Source organism: Mus caroli, unplaced genomic scaffold, assembly GCF_978045245.1.
Source record: "Mus caroli unplaced genomic scaffold, Mus_caroli_1 scaffold_15, whole genome shotgun sequence".
Classification (NCBI taxonomy): domain Eukaryota; kingdom Metazoa; phylum Chordata; class Mammalia; order Rodentia; family Muridae; genus Mus; species Mus caroli.
In genome coordinates, this window is record NW_028227270.1 from 96,153,877 (window position 1) to 96,177,363 (window position 23,487).

Here is a 23,487-nt window from a genome sequence, read left to right on the forward strand (position 1 = left end):
CAAACACCCTTAAGACGGACCCTGACAGCCAACGCCATAAAAACCTCATGTCAGCAAGTATTCTTTCAGCTATTTAAAATAGGTTTAAAAAGTCAAATATAGTTGTCCCACAGGCCCTGCTAGGCCCTGCTGTAGAGCAGCAGAGGGAGGGCATGGGGGTGGGGGCGGGCGTGGGTCTCACACTTAGAAAATAGTGAGGTTAAGTTCCTGTTTCCTTTCTTTTCTAAACTAAGAAGGGATTGTCAGAGCTTGTGTCAAAGCGCAGGCCCTGTACTCACCCTTCCCTTAGACCGCACAGACACGAGCGAGCTCCCAAACCTTGAACTTGCCTGTAAAACACACACACACCATGGTTGGTTCAGCAGTTGACATAAGTACAAGGGGCTGGGGTGGGGGTGTCAGACCTTGGGGTACTTACCTCTGGAGAAGTTAGTACATACTGTGCCTGGAAAAAAGAGCAGTGGGGAGACCTTTAGCATGGCTACTACTCATGCAGAGCTTTGAGCCAGTCTGACAGCTTCATGCTCATATTTCAGTGTTTCCAGATTCTTCCAACTATGCCCCGTAACCTAGAAATTCCATTTACAGAAGCCTAGATCCTAAAGCCTCGTCTGTTGTAAGGAATCATTTCCATTGGAATGTTTGCCCTGCGGTGTATAATAGAATCAGCCACAATGACTAGCGATCACCACTTCTGATAAGTCAGTTAAATGGGCGTATTCCAAGGTAAAAGAGTTAACAGATAGAACCCCCCTCCCACTTCCCTTCTTAGCAGGATCTAATGTAATGCAGGCTGGCCACAAACTCACTCTATAGCCAAGGCTGTCCTTGAATTCCTAGTCCTCCTGCTTCTACCTTTGGGGTAGTAGAGTTACAGCCATCACCACCACCACATCTACATCCCTCTAGAACAATGTGTACTTTTCCATAAAATCTAGGCTCTAGGCTGCTGTCATTTGTGCTTTCCTCTTTACACCGTCTACTTATTTTACTTGGGTTGTGTGTACATGCATGTGTGCCAAGACATGCATGTGGAGGTCAGAGGGCAACTTGAGAGTAGGTTCTCTACTACCACGTGGGTCCTAGGCCCTCCAGCTTGGTAGCAAGCTCCTTTAGACACTGAGCCACCTCACTGGCCCAACAATGTTCTCAATATGAGGTGAATACTCCTCATGCAGAATGCCTGGGTCCAGAGTTTAGATTTGGGATTTTTCTGGATGTGAAGTATCTACAGATACATAGTGGGATGTCCAGAGGATGGGCCTCGGACTAAACAGGAGATATATCTGACAGGCCCACAGCCTGACAGTTCTATACAGTATACTAATGACTGTACACAAGACCAGTACCCTACTGTAGAGTTTCCATTTGCAGTATCATGTCAGATCATGAGAAGTCTTCACTTTTGCAGTATTTCAGGTTTTAGCCTGGGAATGCTCAGCTTGCATACTGTTTGATTAAAGCCTAGCACTTGGGAGGTGGAAGTGGGAAATTTGAGGCCAGCCTAGACTATACCTTAAAAAAAAAAAAAAGCCGGGCGGTGGTGGCGCACGCCTTTAATCCCAGCACTTGGGAGGTAGAGACAGGCAGATTTCTGAGTTCGAGGCCAGCCTGGTCTACAAAGTGAGTTCCAGGACAGCCAGGGCTACACAGAGAAACCCTGTCTCGAAAAACCAAAAAAAAAAAAAAGATCAAGTTAATTTGTGAACAAAACAGGCATGTTGGGATCCTATTGGTTAACAAGTGTTAGAAAGAGGTCTTAGCACTGGTCCTTGGCTGGCTGCCGTCTGCAGTGTCTTGAACAGAAGCCCTCTGTCCTTCAGCCTCTTTGTCTGTCATTGGCATCAAAATAGCTTCGTAGCTTTGGTGTGGATTCAGCTGCACACAGTGCTTTATTGTGCGCACACTAAGTAGGACATGGGACTGCTAGCCTGGGACCCCCGCACCAGTGAGGCAGACACAGGGAGACTACCACAAGTTCCAGGCCAAACAGGGCTACATGGCAAGACCCTGCCTCCTGCCTACTAGAAGATTATGCACTCTGATTAACAGGGGAAAGCCCTACAGAATTCTAAGTAGGTTAATTTTAATGCTCCTCTTTGTGTTTCTGTATTTTCTACATTTTTCACACTAAACTTTCATTTTGCCATTTAAAAAATCATTTTTTGTTTGTTTTTAAGACAAGGTCCCACTTTGTACCCCTGGCAGAGAACTTACTATGTAGATGAGGCTGGCCTCAAACTCACAGAGACCCAAATGTCTCTGTGTCCTGGGTGCTCGGGTCAAAGGCATATGCCACTACACCTTAATTTTCAAATTTAAGAAAGATAACAATAAATAGTAATAACAAATAATAATAGCCAAGCTAAATGCTTAGAGACGCAAGGAACCCCATCAGAGAACGGAGTAAAGAAGCAATACACAAAAATCCAAAGGCTGCAGTTTTTGGTGAAGTTCCAATGTGGCCAGAACCTCCTTTAGCTCCCTGCCCTGGGCACCTACTCAAGCCATGGCCAGCTGTGAACAAGGACCAAGTCCAACTGGGTTCCAGCTCTAGAGGCAGCCAGCACAGCTGTAGGCACACGGGCGGATGACTAAGCGCTAGACCTTGCCCATCATAGACTCCGCAGGTCTCCCTTACCTTCTCCTCTGGACATGGAGTCATCCAGGACTTGCATTTGCCGGTCATGTCACCTAAGGTGGTATACATGCCATTATAAATGTACACTCGCCCATCTTCTCCCCCTAGCAGTCCGGAAGTGACATCTGTTATCCTCAGTGGGGCAGCCATGATGATTTCATCTGTTAACAAAAAAATGGAAAAGAAGCATTAGACTCCTCTCCGCCTTCTGCCCTCCACCTCTGGATCCTAAGCCTACCTCCCACACATGCCCTTCAGTCGCCACGGCTGCCTCCAAAGTCAGTGAAAGGCCTTTGCTTCCCACTTTGTCATCCATCAGTAATGGACCTGGTCCCCTCCCACTAAGTCTCTAGGAAATGCAGCTTATTTGTGTGCATCTAAGTTCTGGTCTATAGAAGCCCTGGAAGCCAGGCGTGGCACATGCATGCAGTGCCAAGTGCCACACAGCTTGGGAGATACAGGCAGAAGGATCAATAATTGAGAATCACCCTTGGCTGCACGAGGAGTTAGAAGCAAACCTGAACTAAGTGAGGTGGTGTCTTTAAAAAAAAAAAAAAGAAAGTTTCTTAGGCCACTGGACTGTCCATAAAGAGGCAGAAGCTAGTCCATCTAACTGGGACACAGGTTCATGGAGTATGAAGGGAGTTAGCTTTAGCTAAAGTCACTATTCCCAGCCTTACCTAAGCCATCATCGTCCAGGTCAGTCAGGTGTAGAACACTACCAAATCGAGAAAAGCGTCGGTCTCCACTGAATGTGCTGAGCAGAGCAGGCTGTGTCTTCTCGGGGGCTAGCTCGTACATCCGAGTGGCTCCACCCTGGTGCAGGGTCATGGTTAGGAATGCCATTTTAGATACGTCATCTGAAACAAGCCACAGGGCCTCCTAGCATCGTAAGAGGGAAGAGAGGACCCCACCAGTATGCCCATTTGTGCCCCAGGTGTGTGCACTTCAAGTGCACCATGTTCTCACACTGTCCCGTCCCCAACTGTGCAGGGACCATGCAGCCAAACCTTTGCCAGATACAAGTTTACTATTCAAGTCTCTTCCCCGCTTACAGGAAGCAAGCATTCTGGGAAGTGGTTTGGCACTATGCAGAAAGGGTGTCAGAACACTGGCTCCTCTAGACTAGGAATCTCCCTGATATCCATCGTATCAGAAAAGTAGCCATAATTTCCCCAGGTCTGGGTTCTGTGCCTAAGGCTCAGTCCCTCCTCCAGAACAATGTGAAAACATTTCCCTCCCCAGGTTTCCCTCAAAGCCCAGTGGCAGGCACAAGGGAGAAAAGTGCTCTATATGTAAGAACAACCAGATATTTGAAGAGTATTTGACATAGAACATGCTTACAATAAGATATGAATACATTTTCTAGTTAAGAAAGGAAAATACATGAGGAAGTTGCTGGTAGGCCTTCTACCCCACCTTCCCAACCCCCACATGCTTCAAGTGGCCAGCATTATTAAAGGACTTGACTATCCTAAAACTAAAAATTTTTTAAATAATAAAAATAATTTAAATTTTTTCATTTAATTGTTACACTTCTTATGTATTTATTCTGTGTATGTGTATCTTATGTGCGTGAGCCAGAAGTTGCCACTGGATCCCCTGGAGTTGGAGTTACAGGCAGATGTAAGCCACATGACACAGGTGCTAGAACTAAGTCATCTGTCTATCCTGTAATTTTTGGGTGTGTTTGTTGAGAGTCTCATGTAGTACAGTATACTCTCAAACTCACTACATCGCAGAGGCTGACCTTGAACCCCTCTGATCCTCCTGCCTCCACTTGGCCTGCAGGAATGAGGACCCGCAGACTCAACTCCAAGTTTCTGGTGACCCTGGGCTAGATAGTGTCTCAATAACAAAAACAGAATTAAAACACAACAAAGCAGCTCGTCTCTAGCTCTGGGGTCAGAGTGTGGGAGCTTTAAACTCACTTCCGCGCATCATTTCAACAACATTTGAAGTATTGATACTATAGCCATTTTGTAAATGATGATATACAAATTCAAAGAGACTACACAACTTGCTACTCATGACTTTTAAACAGGAAGCACTTAAGCCCACTTGTGCCTGGCAAGTTCCCATGACTTTCTGTTAAGACCTTATGGTCAAAGAGCCTCATGGGGTGTGGGTGACCTACCATGAGTAGGGGCTCCAACCAGCAGGACTTGGGTTAGGGTCCCATTCACTCTCACATAACCACTGGACAGGGAGGTACCCAGCTTTCCCATCGCCTGCAAAGAACAATTGGTTGTTACCGATCGAGCAAGCTCCCTACAGCACACTGTCCTGGAAAGGGAGGCTGCCGTACCTTATCTCCCGAGATAGTGATTGTGCTCTGGCGGTTTGGGAGAAAGTAGCCATACACCTTTCCCAGGCTCTTTTCCTCTTGGTTCTTTTTGTGGCTTGAGCGTGCCATCCTGGGGAGAACACAGTGGTTAGTGGCAGATGCAGAATGCTGGTCCGCAAGGGGTTTAGTGTCCAGGAAAGGAGCCTCACCCTACTATGTAGACCCTTGGGCTCTGTCCTGTGGTCCTGAACTGCCAGCATTGGCTCCTATGAAGTTAATCTCACGAACGTGGAGACTCCCAAGTCTCGCATCAACCCTCCACCTCCTCTCTGCAGCAAAAGCAGAGATGCCCTCTACCAGTGGTTAGTTCACACTCACGGCCCACCCCACTGCTGGTGTCCTAGGGGAAATCCTGACGCCAGGACTTCAGAATCAGACTGTGCTGGAGGCAATGTCTTTAAAAGGAGAAGGAACATTGGGGAGAACCATAATCAAACAGGACTTAGTCCTTATATAAACAGATTAGTACATTGACACCAGAGGGCTGTGAGAATCCCAGGGTGGAACAGTCTCTGCATGGCCAAATGATTGGCTTGCTTCCTGACTGTTGTGATGCTGCAGAGCCAGAGCCAAGTGGTCTCCGGCTTTCTTTAATACCTGCCACTCGCTCACTCACTGCCCATCTCTGTATCTCACCTAGCATCTCTGTGACTCTTAGTTAAAGCCCTTTGAAAGCCATAGGCAGCTATCTCTCACCAACTCCGGGCTAAACATCTTCAGAAAGCCTCTGAAGCTAGCAGCAAGACCTTGGGCTTCTGTAATCTATCTGTTGTCTCCACCAACTTATTTCGGGGAAAAAAATGCTTTGATTTCTTACTTTCTTTTGTTCTGTAACTAATGTAATTTCACAAAACCATTTCTGTATTTGAATGTGTTATTTGAACAACTTAAACTTGTGTCCCTGTGCCCTAGTCAGTCATATGTGGCTGAAGAATAAACTATTTCTGGGGCTGGAGAGATGACTCAGCTGTTAAGAGCACTCGTTGCTCTTCCATGGGATTGGGGTTTGATTTCCAGCACCTACATGGTGCCTCACAACTGGCTGTAACTCCAGTTCCAAGGAAATTAAATACCCTTTTCTAGCCCTGTATACAAATATTTTCAAAAAAGGATAAGCTATTTATTTCCTTTGAAGAGTGCTGTGTCTTGCAGAGATAACTCTAACAAAGATGGCTATATATAAGCCAAACAGGAGCAGAACTTTGCCCACACTTTGATCTGAGACTTCGAGCTTTCAGAACAGTAACATGAAATATTTCTGTGTTTAAACTCATTGTCTGAGAAATTCTTTGTGCAATTTCTTGTGCAAGGTTCTTGCACAAGAACCTACAGCCTCCCTCCAGAGCTGTTCCTTCTAAGGGCAATAACCATTCACCCGCTTCTTCATACCTCACACCTACTGAGGTCCCCAACACCTGGCACCTTCCCCTATGTGCATCGTTTCCTCTGATCCCGATGTCAACACTCACCTGCTGACATTCTTCCAGGTCGGGCTCCCAATCAGCAGCAGGCTTCTGTTTGCAACAGTGACCCCGTGAAGGGAGTATCCAAACCACGAGAAATCCTCCTCCCCATTCACCTTCCAGTCAGCTTCCTCCAAAGTCAGTAATTCTAAAGAACACCAGGCTCCATCAGCCGACCAACCAATCATCAGCCAAGAAACCCAGGCCCAATAAACGAACATGAAAGGAGCAAATACAGGCATGTTCTAGGCATGGGGGCACACGTCTAGAATCACAGAATTTAGGATGTGGAGGTGGAAGGATCAAGAGTTCAAGGTCATCCTTGGCTATATGCAGTTTGAGGTTAGCCTGGTAGTATGAGACCCTGTCTTAAAACCAACCCTCTATATGAGTGAATGGGTGGTACCTATTCCTCTTCTGAGGGAGGACCTGGAATAGAAGGGACGGGTCCTGTTAATGAGCATATGAGAACCAGGTCCTTTCTGAGATTTTGCAGACCTTGTTGGTTATACATGGATCCCAGGGCCCCAGCACTATTCGCAGATGTCACACTTCAGACATGAAGTGTGTTTCACAAGCCCATTTCCAAAGGGTAAGGATACTACTTAGAAAAGCCTTCTCAGGGCACGTGGAGCAACTAGGTTGGCTCTGGCCCTCAGCCTTCACAGCATCTCTGTTTCACTCTTTGAAGCTGTGAAAATAACCTCTTGTCCCTTTGTATGTGGACCAATAAACCAGGTGGCCTGTTGTATACTCGGTGATTATTATTTATTAAACATTTATTTATGGTGTGTGTGTGTGTGTGTGTGTGTGTGTGTGTACCCATGTGCCATAGCATACATGTGGAGGTCAAAGAACAACATTTCAGGAGTCAGTTCTCTCCACCATATGGGTTCTAGAGATTGAACTCAGGTTGTCAGCCATAGCAGGAAGCCACTTACCCACTGAGCCATGTCACCTGCCCTCATTGGCCTTTCTCTCCCCATCTTTTGCCACGACCTCTGTCAGCATGAGAGCCTGTCTGTTAGCAAGTGACATTATAGCACACAAGCCCACATGCAAGAGATGTCATGGCAGCCACAGTCAAGCAGTGATCTCTGCCCCTCCCCTTGACCAGCGTCTACCTTTGTCATTCCGTCTGGGGTGAGAATAAAAGGTGGCCACAATCCCTCTCTGCTTCCCTCCACCTGGTGCGAAAGGGGAGCTGATGACCAGATCGTGCCGGCCATCTCCGTCTGCGTCTGTTGCCAAGAGGGTCCAGCCCAAGTTACAGTAGGTGTCCTTAGGAGGAAGATGGGACAGCACAAGCCATCAGCCCCAGAGGCCGTGGGGCAGCAGCTGAGTGAGGCCCAGACACAAGGCAGAAACATACCTTGCAGGAGATGGTGACGTTAGGGGAAGAAGACAGCCTCCCTTGCTGGGAACCATAGTAGACATACACTGAGCCCTAGACAAACAGCAACAAACCAGAATGCTTTCATGGTACCGAGAACCCTAAACCCTAAAATACAGTAAAACTAGAAAGGACTGACTCACTAGTCCCAGAAACACAGTCTGGAAACTGGCATTTGGCATTACTGCTCCATGCCCCAGGCCCCCTCTCCACCTCTGCCTTCCTCCCAGCCTTACATTGTAGGTGAGCTGCCCTGAGCCCACGGAGGGAGCGCCCACAGCCAGGTCAGGCAGCCCATCCTGGTTGAAGTCCAGCACGGCCAAAGCTGAGCCAAAGCGACCTGAAGGCTGAGGAAACACAAGTTACTTCCCTGGGCTAAGCATGGCCTTCAGACTCCCAGCATGGAGAGCCTGGGCCCCCACCTACCACCCATAGGCCAAGGCCCAAAACCTCAGTGTCCATAGCACATATGGGACATATCCTGGTAGCTCTGCCATAGGCAGCCTTTGGGTAAGCCTGTCTATCTTGAGAAGCTGAAGTATAAGAAAGCAGTCAGTTCTTGGGAGCTCTAGATTTGTAGATATGGTCTTGTGTACTCCAACCCATACTACAGTATCCCCTGTGTGTGTGTGTGTGTGTGTGTGTGTGTGTGTGTGTGTGTGTATGTGTGTGTGGTGTTTGGGGTTGAATTGAACGTCTCACACATCCTAGGCAAGTACTCAACCAGTAAACTATATCCGCAGGCCTCTGTGTGTGTGTGTGTGTGTGTGTGTGTGTGTGTGTGTGTGTGTAATTTTCATTTTAAGACAGGGTCTTACTAAATTGCCCAAGCTGGCCTTGAACTCACTTTGTAACTTGGGCAGGCCTTGAACTTGTGACCCTCCCTTCTGTCTCAGCTTCCTGAGTAACTGTGTTGTCATGCCTATACCACCAAGTCCAGCTGAAACTATCTAAGTAACAATCACCAAGTGCCAGCACCAGCAGCTGACTTCAGTGGCACACTCATGATGTGGAGGCAGAGCCACACTGAGGGGCCTGGCATGGTGGCTGCCAGCCTACGATGGCTACTATATTTCCATCTAAAGAAAACAATACAAAACCAGTCTCCCTGCTGCAATGGCCCCATTTCACATATGCAAGCATCCATTTCCAATGGTTATCAACATTACAGAGCACAGCTGTGGAACCTGCCCATGGTGGCAGGAAATTCTACTATGGATTAAATGAGGTGCTGTGGTTATTAACCTCACACCCCATTCGTAAGAGGAAAAACTGGTTCTATTTTAACACATTTTGTTCCCAACATAGATTTTTTTTCTCTATGTATATTTTTCTCCTCCTGTCTAAAACCAGCCTAAATTTAACTCAACTTCTCTGTGCTCTCCACAGCGTGTACCACGGGGAACCATCTGGCAGCGGTAATGTTGCCACATCACATATGGCCCAGTGCCCCATATATTGTCTATTGATTAATTCCTGTCGTGTGTGCAATGGTATCTGTCGTGTCCAGCCTTTTGATGACCCAGAAACATGACAAAGAACAGAGGACTGCTTCAGGAATGGATGCTGTGCTGGGTGGGGACCTGTGATAAGCTAAGCCTTGCCCTCTGCAGCTGGGCTGAGTCATCTCCAGCAGCTGTCCCGGGGCCCTCCTGAGATTCAGCCTCACAACAAAGTGCAGAGGAGTTTTGAAACAGCAATCCTAATCCCCCATGGTAGCCAAGGACATGGGGAGGCTCATGATGACACAGGGCTGGCCACAGGCTTCCAAAGTCTAGGTCATGCCTTCTTCTGGCCGTCATCCAAGCTGCCAAAGGTCGCATGGGGAGGAGGGCACTGTGGAGCCATCGCCTCCTCTCCCATGTGGACTTTGAGAGAGTTTATCATGCAGGAAGCCACTGCCCAGAATTTTAGACTTTACCTGCTGGTTTAACAACAGTGACTGCGCAGCAGTAGGAGAGACAGGACATCTTAACTTAGTTTGGAAATATTTCATGTGATGTCAGAAGACTCCATAAGATGGAACAACCTTTATAGGGTGACCCCATACCCTGGGCAAGCGACTCACTTCCACATGGCAAGGCCAGGACAGCTTTTATCAGAGCCTAAGCTAGATCACAAACCCTGTGAGCTTGTAATTTGTCTTCACAGACAGGTGTGATGACGTTTTTTCTCCCCACAGCATGAATAACTAGCAATGGAGAAGTAACTTACCCAGTCAGAGAGCCACTATTGACCCCCCCCCCCAATCTAGGTTGCTAATCCCAAGCACTTGACACTCAGAGATTCAGGGCCAGGCCAATGCCACCAAAGCCTCTTCTGTGACTAGCAGTAAGGCTTGCTGTCCCTCCTTGCTACTAAGATGGCAAATGCCTTCTGTGTCTGTAATGCCGTCCAGGGCCCTAAGTGTTCCTAAGATGAACGAACCCTCCGAGTCTGTAATAATCGTCAGCAGTGACTGGGTTTTCCCTCCTGAAGAAAAACTTCTTGAAGCAAAGCAATGAAATGCAAGCAGAGCCTGGAGCCCAGAACCAGGCCCACGGTGGCTTTTTATTTTATGGCTACTCCGTAACTAATGAAGACGGTTACACGGGTAGGGGTGGGGGATGGTGAAGAGCATTAGGAATTCTGTCTTTACCACGGCACTGTGACATCAAGAAGCTATAGCTCTTCACATTAACAACCCCAGCCCTAGGAAGAACAGGCATTTAGAAGTTCAAGGCCAACGTGGGGCTACATAGTGAATTCCAGGTCAGCCTGAGCTATAGTGTGAGTCTCTCTCTCTCTCTCTCTCTCTCTCTCTCTGATTTATTCATTTATTTATTTTATGTATATGAGCATGCTGTCACTGACACATCAGAAGAGGGCATCAGATCTCATTACAGATGGCTGTAAGCCACCATGTGGTTGCTGGGAATTGAACTCAGGACCTCTGGAAGAGCAGCCAGTGCTCTTAACCACTGATCCATCTCTCCAGCCAGAGACCCTGTCTCTTAAAATGGAAAGAACCTCAAATCCAGAATGTCTGTGTGAAGCTGTTGTGAACAGCATGTCTGTTTGGTGAAGGCACTGTGTTTTATGTTCGAAGTTAGTAACAGATGGAGCCCAAGGCAATGAAGGCGACTCTAACAATGAATGGCATTGCACGGGTGTAGGCTGCCAACTGTTACTATAATTATTCTCCTCACTAGTGGCTTAGCTGGAGAGCATACCTCAAAATGTCACATATGGGGGGGGGGGCAGTGGCTCAGCAGTAGAATGCTACCCCAGAACCCGCTGAGGGTATGGCTCGGAGATAGAGCACTTGCCTGTAATCCAGTGAAGGGCTGAGAGCATGGCTAAGTGGTAGAATGATGGCCTAGAATCTTCCAGCAATAGGTTGAGGTGTCATCAGTGATCTAACCCCTACCTAGAGTCCCTCAGGGAGAGGCCTGAGCATGGCTCCATGGTAGAGCACTAGACTCCCCAAGAGAAGGGCTGAGCTAGGGTAGGGCTCAGTAGAAGAGTGTTTGCCTTACAGTACCCCTCAGTGAGGGGATGAGGGGCACTCAGATGTTCAGTGCTTGCCTAGTACCCTCAGTGAGGAGCTGTGGGCAGGGGGCTCTGCAAGAGCGCTTGTCTAGTAGGCTGAACAAGGGTAAGCCCTGTGGTAGAGCACTTGTCAGTCATGCGTGAAGCCTTGGGTTTAATCCCCAGTACCAGAAAAACAAAAACAATGAAAACATTTCAAAATATCAGCAGTGGCTCACTCCCCCCCTAAGAGAGGAAAGATGTGATAGGGCATCTCACCTGGAAGCCCTCCAGGATCCCATGGGCCTCCTTGTCTAAGTCCAGGTCGATGGGAGGCAGGCCCAGATCGTTGCCATAGATGATGTACACCCGCCCAATCTGGAAGCGGCCAGGGTGGCTGTAGCCTGGTGCACCCACTACGAGGTCGCCGTGCCCATCCTGGTTGAGGTCAGCTGAGGTCATGACCCTTAGAGAAGGAGAGGGCTAAGGGCTACAGTCACACCACTTGCTCTCCTCTCTAGAACCCAGCCACTTAGCTTTCCCAGCTGAGTCTGCAAGACTTCTGGGGACATTTATATAGGAAATGGGGAGTGGGGGTGGGGCTGTATCATTTGTGAGACTCAGAGTCACTCTACACAGGCAAACAAAATAAAATGGACAGCCAGAGGCCCCTGGGTCTTTCTGAACCACAGAACCAGAGTAGATGAAGAACAGCCTCATAGAACTGCCCTACCAGCAGCCACCGAGGTACACTGTTTCCTAATCAAATTCATGGTTTGCTTCTATGCTGCCAACACAGCCCAGTTTTTTATGGCATTAAATTAGGTAGCCAACATCTTTAGTGGTGAACTGAGATTCCTAAAGGTTGATGGGAAGTTCCTGATTGTAGAGAGTTGAAATGCTGCAGATCTGGAGCCAAATTATCTTTCTTGGACTATCTTTGGCATCTCAGTGGCCATTTAGTGCCCACCTATGTCTGACCTCAAATCCTTGAGGTAATCAGGGAAATCCTTTGGGGATGTATTAACAGACCAAGCCCAAAGCTAAGAATGTTATGTGAGGTCTGTGGCAGCCATTATAATCTAACCAGCCTGCTTGGTGTTCCCACCAATATAGTTTGTTTTTGTTTGTTTGTTTGTTTGTTTTGAGGCAGGGTCTCCCTATGTGTCCTCAGCTAACCTGGAACTCACTCTGTAGACCAGGCTGATCTGGAACTCATAGAGATCCTCCTGCCTCTGCCTACCAAGTGCTGGGACTAAAGCAATATGCCACCATATGTGGCCCTACCAATATATATTTTAAAGTGTCCTGATTTAGAACTTTGTGTGTTATGTCATTATAAAAACTCCATGAAACTGTTACCACATTGGAACACAGTATTTGCAGCAACCTGAACCTGTGTTCTTAGACCATGGTCACTCAGTTGGCTCCAGAATATATCTATCTTGGGGATGAGAACTATGTATCTGAATCAAGTAAATAAGTGGCACCTGTGACTGACTGGCTACAGAGATGACAGTTAATGGTTCACAGGTGACCCAGGGCTGAAAAGAACAAAAGTTTTGCTTGTTCTAGTTCACATGGCCATGGAAAGAACAAATAACAAGGCATAGCGGAAAGAACAAAGCCCTTTCTAAGATGCCTGCAGAAAGGCAAAGGCCAGTGCACAGCCCCCAGGGGCTAAGGCTAGCCAGTAGGTAAGGCCCTGCTGGTTGTGGCTGCCATTCCTGCCTTTGGCTCTTTTGGGGAGGTGGCTAAGAAGAACCTTAACTCACACGTGAATGGCAGCAGAGAGGTAGATTTCACCTCCCAACCCCTGGTGCTTGCTGTATTAGTGTACCCCTCAAATAAAGGGCCATTGGAATTCTGTTGAGGTTTTGTCTTTCACTGTTTATTGTAATGCCAAGTGTTGGCCTCTAAGATCTGGAGTCTGCATGTGGCCTCTGGGACCCTGCCCCCAAGTTAATTCTGATGGTGAATAAAGATTCTGGCAGCTAATAGCTGGGCAGAAGGGAGATAGGGACAGTTGATTAGAGAGAGGAGACCGTGAGAAGGGAAGAGAGAAGAAAGAAGCTACCATGGAAGAAGAAGGATGCTCAGGAGGAAGAGAGCACGCCACCATAGGATAGGAGTTAAGAGAACATGGTCATGTGGGCTGGCCAGCTGGAGTTAAGAGCAGCCCAGATGAAACAGAGTAAATAGTAAGTAATAAATTTTTTGCTGTTCTCTATAGGGAAATGGATTCTAACAGCATGGAGGGTAGGCAGCTGCCCAGCTATTGTGCTGATTAAGGCATATTTAAAAATATAAAGGCTGTGTGTGTGTGTTTCATCTGGGGACATAAAGAATCTAAGGTGGGTAGAAACCCCACGACAGGATTGTTTTAAAAATACTATTATTTCAGAACCCACTCTGAGAAGACATAGCAGTGTTGCCAAACCATCCAGAATAGTCACTTCTGTCACCTGGCTACGCTCAAAATCAGAAGAACCCCCCATTCCCTCAATAAAGTGATCCCTGGGTACCAGGCTCTCACCAGAAGCAATGGTATTCAGACCATCCTGCCTCTCTGCTTACATTCCTGGAGCATCGTTGAACTACTCAGGGAAGCCCATGATAATAAGTCCCCAAGAACACTGGGGCCTGGAAGATATTCTACAAAATGGCACTTGGTTGTTGCAGTTACTTAGTAAAATGAAAGATCCTGGTGCTTAAATATATTTGGCCAACTGTAAAGAGCAGTTGAAACTTATATAGCTTAGCCATGAAATTAGTGATTTTTCTGATGACAAACTAATTAGAAAAGAGTGTTTGAGTTCCTCTTTTATTTGTTTTGGGTGGGTTTCTTCATTTGCTTGTTTTGAGACAGGCTCTCACTACATAGCCCTGGATGTCCGGGAACTCACTATATATACCAGGTTGGCCTCAAAGTCAGAGATACATCTGCCTCTGCCTTTCTGAGTGTCTACATTATAGAAATAAAAATGTGTTCCAACTCAGCCAGGGTCCTCTGCTGGGGCCCTGTTGAAGAAGAGACGTCCTAGAGAGTATGCCTCTCTTTGGCTTTCCAGGTTACCCTTTTGCACTTGTAATATTAGTGTGTTTAAGAGGCATTGAGGAAATGAGTTACTTTCAAAACATAACACATAAAGGCTTCCGACTCTATAGCTCTGAAAAGAATGGGACTCCTGACAAAGAACTCTGCCAGTTTGGGGACCTTGCACTTCACTGCACCAAACATAATTCTTTTCTCTTTCAAAATTGGAAGTGTTTACAAACCAACTTTCTGGGGCTGGAGAGATGGCTCAGTAATTAAGAGCATTTGCTCTGGGCACCCACATGGTAGCTCATAACTGTCTGTAACTAGAGTCACCGGAACTATGACGCCTTCAAGGGCACCAAGCACACACATAGTGCACATAACATACATTCAGACAAAACACTCAAATACATACTTTTAAAAAAAAAGTCTTAAAAACATTTTTTATAATAACCCTGTGCTGGTTAGTTTTTGTTTTTTTTTTTGTTTGTTTGTTTGTTTGTTGTTTTTTTTTTTTTTTTTTTTTTTTTTTTTTTTGCCAGCTTGGTATAAACCAGACTCATCTGGAAAGAGGGGACTTCAGTTGAGAAAACTGCATCTATCAGACTGGCCTATTAGACAAGTGTCTGAGGCATTTTCTTGATTGCTGATGGATGTGGGGTGGTCCAGCCTGCTTTGGGCAGTGCCATCCCTCAGCAGGTAGTACTGGGTTCTATAAGAAAGTGGGCTGAGCAAGCCATGAAGGAAAAGCCAGTAAGCAACTTCCTCTGTAACCTCTGACTCTGTCCCTACCTCCAGATTCCTACCGTGTTTCAGTCCCTGCCTTGGTTTTCATTGATGATGGACTGTGATCTGGACATATAAGTCAGACAAATACTTTCCTCCCCAAGTTGCCTTTGCTCGTGGTGTTTTATCAGAGCGGTAGAACATAAGCCAAGGCAGACTCTATTTTTCTTCAGTCTGGACTTGTACAAAAAAAAACTCTCTAACAAAATGGAGGCACCTTGAGGTCCAGGAGAGGAGCAAGGAAGATGTCTTGTAATGAAATCAACTCATGTCCAGTCTTTGTCCCTCAACCTTCTGTACCTGTAAGACAGCCACAGCTCAGTAGGAAGGTATGGTGTTTAAATATGCTTGGCCCAGGGAGTGGCACTATTGGGAGGTGTGGCTTTGTTGGAGGAAAGTATGTCACTGTGGGCATGTGCAATGAGCCCTCCTCCTAAGCACATGGAAGTCAGTCTTCTCCTAGCAGCCTTCAGATGAAGATGTAGAACTCTCAGCTCCTCCCACACCATTCCAGCCTGGGTGCTGCCATGTCCCCGCTTTGATGATAATGGACTGAACCTCTGAACCTGTAAGCCAGCCCCAATTAAATGTTGTCCTTATAAGAGTTTCTGTGGTCCTGGTGTCTGTTCACAGCAGTAAAACCCTAATCAAGGCAGAAGTGCATTAGATTTCTTTCTGTCTTCCAGTTCACCCAAACTTGAAATAAATCCATGTTCTGCTTCCTAGTTTCTTCTAAAATACAGGGGAATTAATTATTACAGACCTGTGTGCCCGGTTAACACAAATGATGCCTCCCCAGAGCTGACAAAGGGCTGAATGGGAGTCAACATTCCCAGTCTAAGGAGCTCGTTCTTACCAGCCGAGCCTGGCATAGGGGACAGACAGGGTGTAGGAAGCAGAGGGGCTGGAGACATGATTCAGATTTCTCTGAGAGCTGCCAGCAAGCATCAGCCTCAGGTTCCTCTCCAGAGTCTGGTACACAAAGGTGACAGATTCCTGGAATGAAAGGTTGTGTTAGACGCGCAGCATCATCAACAGGAGCCAGGGGGCACAAGCGCTGACAAAGAAAACAGGCCTTCATATTGATGTGCTAGCTCAGACCAGGCATTAGGGACAGCAACGTCACACCGAGATGGTCCAAGAGATGATGGCAGGGGTACAATCTGAGAGAATGGGCTACAGGGAAAGAGTCGGCTAGGATTTCCTCAAAGCCCACCTCTGCATTGATTTGAAGATTCACACCCAACAAAAGATCATCTCACTGTAAGGCTCTTTTTTTGGCCTAGCACTCACTCTGAAGACCGTGTAGACCGTGTATAAACCTCAAGGAGAGCTACCTGGCTCTGCTTCCCGAGTGCTGGGACTAAAGGCATGGCTGGCCAACAAGAGAATTTTTTTTATGGACCAAACTTTAGGAAAGGCGAGCCTGTCCAATCTAGAATCAGAATTATGTTTGTAAATAGATGGTTCATTTTCCTCAAACAAATGAACTGAAACACGTGGAGTCCAAAAATTCCCACCTTCTAAAGCAGTGGTTCTCAACCTGTGGGTCGTGACCCCCTTGGCAAACCGCTGTCTCCTAGAATTCATAACAGTAGCAAAATTATAGGCATGAAGTAGCATCATCAACAACAAAAAATTACCGTTGAGGGTCACTGCAATATGAGGAACTGTATTAAAGGGCTGCAGCCTTAGGAAGGTTGAGAGCCACACCCACAGTGAGATGCTATTGGCTTTGATTCTCAATGTACCTGAAGAACAGGAGAGGACCTTCACAGAGCTGCAGACCTGTACCAGGGAACCTGGGGACAACCGGCCACCAAGCCTGGGATTCTAAACTTCCCTTTTTCTTTTCTTTAGTTTTGTTTTTGTCTGAAGACAACATCTCATTCTATAACCACGGTTATCCTCAACTCAGTAATCCTCCTGCATCTCAAGTGGTGGGATCACTAGTATGGGCACCACATAGAACTACCTAATTGTCTTGAAGTACTGTCTACAAAGACACATGCACAAACCAGGGTGGTCCTTAGCAAGCTGAATAAACTCTTGATCCATCCAATTCAAGGGAGCACAAGTCTAAATTCACCCAAGGGTGACATAAGACCAAAGAAGACTTCCTAGCCTCCAGCAGTCTTGTACAACAAAACAGATAGAGCTAAGAATATGAAGGCAGGCCAGCCAGCCCCAGCTAGGACAAGCACCAATGTAAGTAAGGACCTGCAGACAAGCAACATGTCCTCTGTCTTCCCACTATCATCCTGCCGGCAGGCTGCACACAAACTGCTTAGTCTAATGCTCAGCTCTGGCTTGCGCATTCATGCAGAAAAACACTGCATCATCTATAGTAAACTATCAACCCTCAGGACAGACACTGGGAATACCAACTCTCTGTGATGTTAATCTCCATTGCTTTAGAATCACCTAGGAGATCCACCCCAGGTATGTCTGTGAGGCCAGGGAAGTTTAACTGGGGAGGGAAGACTTACTCTGGATGGGGACAGCACTATCCTATCTACTGAGGACCCATTTATTTCAATAAAAAAGGAGGGAGTGAACTAAGCCCTAGCCTCGCTGCCCTCCAAGTGCCTGTCAGACTGGGAAGATGTGAGCATGCAGCCCCACGCTCCCACTGCCATAGCTGCCATATTTTCTCACTGCAGTAAGACTGCTGCCTCCTCAGGGAATCAAAAACAAACCGTCCTTCCCTTGAGGGGCTTTTCTCCAGGTATTTACCCCAGCAACAAGAAAGATAACTAGCACACTTCCTGCTTAGACATTTTCCCCTTAGGAGACAAATACAAGCACATACATGCACTTTGTTTGTTGGCAGGAGTTCCCAAGCTTGGGGCCAGTTACATAACCTGTGGAGCCCAGTGCAAAATTAAAGCTCAGAGGCTTGCCTTTTGTTAACCTGCTTGTAAGAATTTTTAAGGCCACGACAACGGAGTAGGAAATGAAGCATGGGCTCTTTAATCAGACCTGGAGGGGGACCATCCCATGTGACTGGGCAGGCTGACCTTCAGGAAGCCGGCCCTCCTCATTCCCTCATCCCACTCCTGATGTGTGACATTTACATTGTTGTCTAAACCCTTCTGGTCTTGAGAACAACCACAAGCCAGTACTGACCTATTTCCAAGTCTTGGAACCTTGTCCTAGGTTCCAGGCAAATGCAAATACTGGACTCTCCAAACATCCTGAAATCTCCCCAGCTCATCACCAGCAATGCGTTCTTCTGCTGATGGAATGCTAACCACTATTAAGGTTTTCCTCAGTTCCACTTCTTCGTGGTGCCTTCCCCATGACTTCTGAGGTAAGAAAGACCTCTCTCCTAGCCTGCTGCCAACCCAGCGCACCTTTTATCACACACCCACGGAAGACCTGTGTCTGCTATTAGGCCAACATTTCCCCAAAGATCAAGTCTCTTTTCATTTCCCTTTCGTTTTCATCCCCACAGCAACATGACCTCAAAGTTCCCATGTGATGGGGGACATGGTGGGACATGCCTGTAATTCCAGCACCCAGAAAGCTGAGACAGGAGGACCTAGAATGCCACGAGTTTGAGGCCAGCCTTAACTATGAAGTAAGATTTTTGTCTGAGGGGGAAAATGGCCCTATGAATACATTTCACACTCAATGGTGTCTGTCAGCATGGAACTATGTAGGAAGTCTTCTACATAGCAAGCACTTGCCTAGGGTCACAACAGGACCAGCCTAGATGTACAGAGCTTCTGTAACTAGACCACTTTCGTGTCTTAGGGCATCTCTGGAATGCACCACTCATTTTAGAGACCAAGAACACTGTGCCCTGTCACAAGCTGAGATGCTCATGTGGACAGCAGTATGTAAGGACTTTACAGGCAAGCTGTTGAGAGAAGTGGGCCATCCTCCTTCAACAATAACAGGAAATTCTTACCGGGGCCCAGGAGCCTGTGCTGTAGAACACGCCTCTTTCTGTGTAGTTGAGGTTTTTCCTGATGTCTCTACTTATGAACATGGTCAAATTCCTGTGAAAATCATTTTTCTTCACTTTTGAGCCACTGGAAAGAGAGAACAATAAAATGATCAAACACGGTAATACTAGCTGAGATCCTGGGATTTTAACATCGAGAAGATGGAGAGTCAGAAAACATACCTTTAGAAAAGCCTTCATTCCACAAAATCTTTTGGTGAGTATATTTCTAAGGCTTAGAAGCCAACCCTCACAAACCTTGAAGTGTCTGGAGCTGTGTGTATAGCAGAATGTGTGCTTGACATGTGTGTGGGCCCTGGGTTCAACACCCAACATCAAAAAGAAGGAGGAGGAGAAAAAGGAGGGAAGAGGAGGGAAGAGGAGGAGGGAGGAAGAGGAGGGAAGGAGAAGGGGGAGGAGGAGAAGGAAGAGAAGGAGGAAGAAGAAAGAAGGAAGGAAGGAAGGAAGGAAGGAAGGAAGGAAGGAAGGAAGGAAGGAAGGAGAAGAAGGAGAAGAAGAAGAGATTTCCTGTGGTCTCAGAGCTCACAGTAGGAGTAAAAGTACTTCTAGAATACCGCACCATAAATAAATGTGTTGCATGTTTCACTGAAAAGGTCAAGACAGCTCTTGACATCCTTAGGATGGCAGCATGCAGGCAGACTGACCTGAGCTATAATCAGTTATCTCATTAAAATATATTTTCTAGCCCATCTGTGATGCACACCTTTAATCCCAGCACTAGGAGGTAGAGGCAGGCAGAGCTTTTTGAGTTCAAGTCCAGCCTGGTCTACAAAGTGAGTTCCAGGATAGCCAGGACTACACAGAGAAACCCTGTCTCGAACCCCCCCCCCTAAAAAAATCACATATCTTAAACAGCCTATGCCACAGGTACCTAGAAGAGCCACTTCAGGATGCTTAAGGGTAAGGGAACAATAAGGCCTAGGGGGATACCAGAGGAGGAGGAGGGATTCCAACAGCCACAGACAGTAAGCTTAACCTAAAAATTATATATACATATATATACACATATATATATATATATATATACACATACACACACATATAAACAACAATCATAAAGAATATATATGTGACTGGAGTTAATTATTTTAAATGAATTAAACAATAGGCTTTATAGAACCTTTCCTTCACCTTTTAATTCTTACAACACACCAAATCTCCTTAGGATGTTTCACGGGAAAGCCCTCACTTTACTATCTAGATTATTTCGGGGTTTTTCCTCTTAAACATCTCATTGAGCCCTGGTTAGGCCACTGTGGTAAATTCTCGGAGCAGCCAGCCCTTTGCTCTCCAATGTTCAGCCATGTTTACAATGACACATTCAGTATGCAGACAGCTCTCAGGCCATGTGCTCTGAGTTCCTCATACAATGACTATCTCCAAGTGTTATTATTATTTATGCTATTGTTTTATTTCATTGATAACAGATGGTATCCCTTTCTATTGAAAGCATCGTGATTTGGAGGTTGGTACCTGGCTTTGACAGGAGATACCACCTCTAACAATATAAACGAGGCCTATTCCTCAGAAATTTCCACAGAGCACTTCTCTTCACCTTGTCAGGAAAATGCTTTTTTAGGACAGAATCTAGGTAAGGTTCATAAATCAAAATAATAATCATAAAACTACCAATGAGCATTTAGTGAGCAACTCACTGCCTGCATCTGCCTTACACCTGCTACCATCTGTAGTCCATGTCAGTATTCCAGGACTGTAGATGTCTTTTCTTCATTGTCAGAAAGAAAAGTTGTAGCTTAAAAACAATCACCACTGTGTTTAAAAGTCACTTGGCTGTAAACAGCTCGGCTAGACTAGGAACCTGCATCCACTGGTCTGAAGACCCCAGGCTCCACCATCTCCACAGCAGCCCATCTAGAGAGGCACTCTTCTGGTCCCACTTACCTGAGGGTGTGGTTCCTCCTGCCATCACACGAGATGAACAGAGGGTTCTCAGGCAGGTTGCAGTCACTGGGGAAACAGTGGAAGGAGTTAGGCACTTTTCTTCCTTCCCTCCAAGGCTGATTGTAACAGGCAATCAGTGATGTGCTTTAACTCACTCTTGTTGCTATGAGTCCAATGTGCCATCTATCCATTGTGCCAATGGAGGCACCTTTAAACCACCCCCATAGGCTCAAAGAGTTCACTGCCTGGCCATTTGGATGGAGAGCCCAAGTCTCTCTAGCCAAGCCTCCCTCTGCCCTCCGGGCTCCTCTGCCAAGCTTGCAGGCAAACATGAAATGCCCAGAGTCTGAGAATATGATGCAAACTAGGTCCCAGTTATAAAATTCTACAGATTTAGCAATTAAGTAGGAAATCAGGTATCTCTTCTATAAGTGAGAAGTCTTTGGAAAATGTAAGAGATGACCTCATTCAAAAAGAGACTTTATGGGAGTGGGTGTGGACACTGTGGAAGGAACAGGACTTTGAAGCGCATCTGTGGAGGCCACTGGAGGAGACTAGGAGAAGTGCAAGGGCTGTACAGCAAGGGAAAAACAGGGGCTGGGAAGGGAACCAGGGAGACTGTGAGGAGGAGCTGGCAGCAAGCTTTCCTCATGCATTCCACCAAGTGAGCTACAACCCTGCTCCCTCCCTTTCTGGAGGATTTGTTCACTGTGTAAAGTGACTGTTCTCATAGTGACACTTGGATTCATATGCATCACATACTGAGACCACAATCACCATCCACTTCCATCTCCCCACTTCCCTTCTCCCTCTCACAAACCCTGCTCCTCCTTACATTGCATGGTTTCTGTGTTTTCTAGGTTCTACACAGGAGAGAAAACTTGATGTTTTGAGTATGGCTCATTTTAGCTAATATGATCATCTTCAGCTCCATTTTCCTACAGATGCTGTGATCCCATTTTTCCTGCTGAGTAGGCTCACTGTGTGTGCATGCACGTTTTCCAGACCCATCATGCCAGCTCTGAGCTGAGGAAAAGACTTTCTCTGTGAGTCTCCTTGCTCCACCACTGGAGTTGGAAGGCAATGCGGCCATTCACTGTTTCTTCGGGAAAGCCTACTGTATGCTTCAAATACCATGAATGCACTTTAAAGTGCATTTTAAAAGGTAAGTACTCCTAGCAAGCTGGAATGAGGCTAGTAAATAAAAACAAATGCATTTCTTCTTTTGTGATTCTTTTTTGTTTATTTGTTTCTAGAACCTACTTTCAATTTCTCATAAATTCTGAATTCTGATATCTCTCCCTCTTCCCCTCCACCTCTCCCACCCCTCTGTGTGCTAGAACAGAAATAAGAACTGTGTTCCAGCCGGGCGTGGTGGCGCACGCCTTTAATCCCAGCACTCGGGAGGCAGAGGCAGGCGGATTTCTGAGTTCGAGGCCAGCCTGGTCTACAAAGTGAGCTCCAGGACAGCCAGGGCTATACAGAGAAACCCTGTCTCGAAAAACCAAAAAAAAAACTGTGTTCCTCTGCTGTTTCTTTCTACCTGTCTTTCCTTAGCTAAGTACAGAAATAGTCCAAAGTCACCCAGAAGTGGGGCTGGGCTTGAGGACTGTTGCATGTGGTGAGGGAGAGAGGGAGGAAAACAAGGAGGGAGGAAGGATGAAGAAATGGAGGTCACTAACTCTACTATGACTGGCTGGACATTCTGAGTTTGATAAATATAACCTTAACTTCCACCTAATAGCAGCCATGATCATGGAGCCAGCACTTAGTAAGCACTTGCTTTTTAAACCCTCCGCTGCCTGCATGAGGGCTCTCACCGACTCCTCACAGCTTCATCAAGACGGGATGGTGAGCATCCCCATTTAACAGGAAATCAGCGCTTAGGAGGTTTAACAACCTGTGGACATAAAACTCTGTGATAAGAAGGAGATGTCTCCAATTCCAAACCCCACCCTCTTTACGTCTAGGCTGCACGAACCTAAACACTCTCATCCAGGCCAGGGAGATGAGTCAGTCGGTGGATGCAAACATGAGGACCTGGGTTTGATTCCCAGAACCCATGGCCTGGCATGGGGGCTTGCAGAGTCAAGCAGACCTCAGGAGCTCCAAGGCCAGCCTGCCTAGCTTCCTGGCCTAATCACCAAGATCCAGATCAATAACAGACACTGTCTCAAAAAAAAAAAAAAAGGAGAGCATTCTGGCTTCAGAATGTGTATATATATATATACATATATATATATATACACACACAACCAAACTCCACTGCAAGGGCTTTGAGGTCTGACTTGAATCACTATTGAAATAAGACTTTGGAGCTGGGGAGATCACTCCGAGGGTGGAACACTTGTTGTCTAAGTGTGGAGATAAGGGTTTGGATCTCCAGAACTCACATAAATGAAAGGTGAGCCAACCTGAAGTGTCAGTGCTCA

General features: G+C 46.6%; 1 protein-coding gene across 4 annotated transcripts in view; it reads right to left on the bottom strand.

Moving 5' to 3' along the window:
* The window catches only part of Gpld1 (glycosylphosphatidylinositol specific phospholipase D1), a 53,761-nt gene that overhangs the window by 3,454 nt on the left and 26,820 nt on the right, over positions 1-23,487 (bottom strand). For all 4 annotated transcript variants that reach the window (XM_029468336.2, XM_085831201.1, XM_021179909.3 and 1 more), the window contains 14 exons: positions 21,056-21,121; positions 19,097-19,220; positions 16,037-16,176; positions 11,634-11,820; positions 8,081-8,191; positions 7,824-7,898; positions 7,576-7,732; positions 6,458-6,599; positions 4,950-5,058; positions 4,779-4,872; positions 3,322-3,501; positions 2,642-2,802; positions 419-445; positions 279-329 (listed from right to left, as the gene is read on the bottom strand). In XM_029468336.2, the coding sequence (XP_029324196.1) occupies positions 279-329; positions 419-445; positions 2,642-2,802; positions 3,322-3,501; positions 4,779-4,872; positions 4,950-5,058; positions 6,458-6,599; positions 7,576-7,732; positions 7,824-7,898; positions 8,081-8,191; positions 11,634-11,820; positions 16,037-16,176; positions 19,097-19,220; positions 21,056-21,121 (1,624 nt within the window). The remainder of the gene's footprint in view (positions 1-278; positions 330-418; positions 446-2,641; positions 2,803-3,321; positions 3,502-4,778; positions 4,873-4,949; positions 5,059-6,457; positions 6,600-7,575; positions 7,733-7,823; positions 7,899-8,080; positions 8,192-11,633; positions 11,821-16,036; positions 16,177-19,096; positions 19,221-21,055; positions 21,122-23,487) is intronic.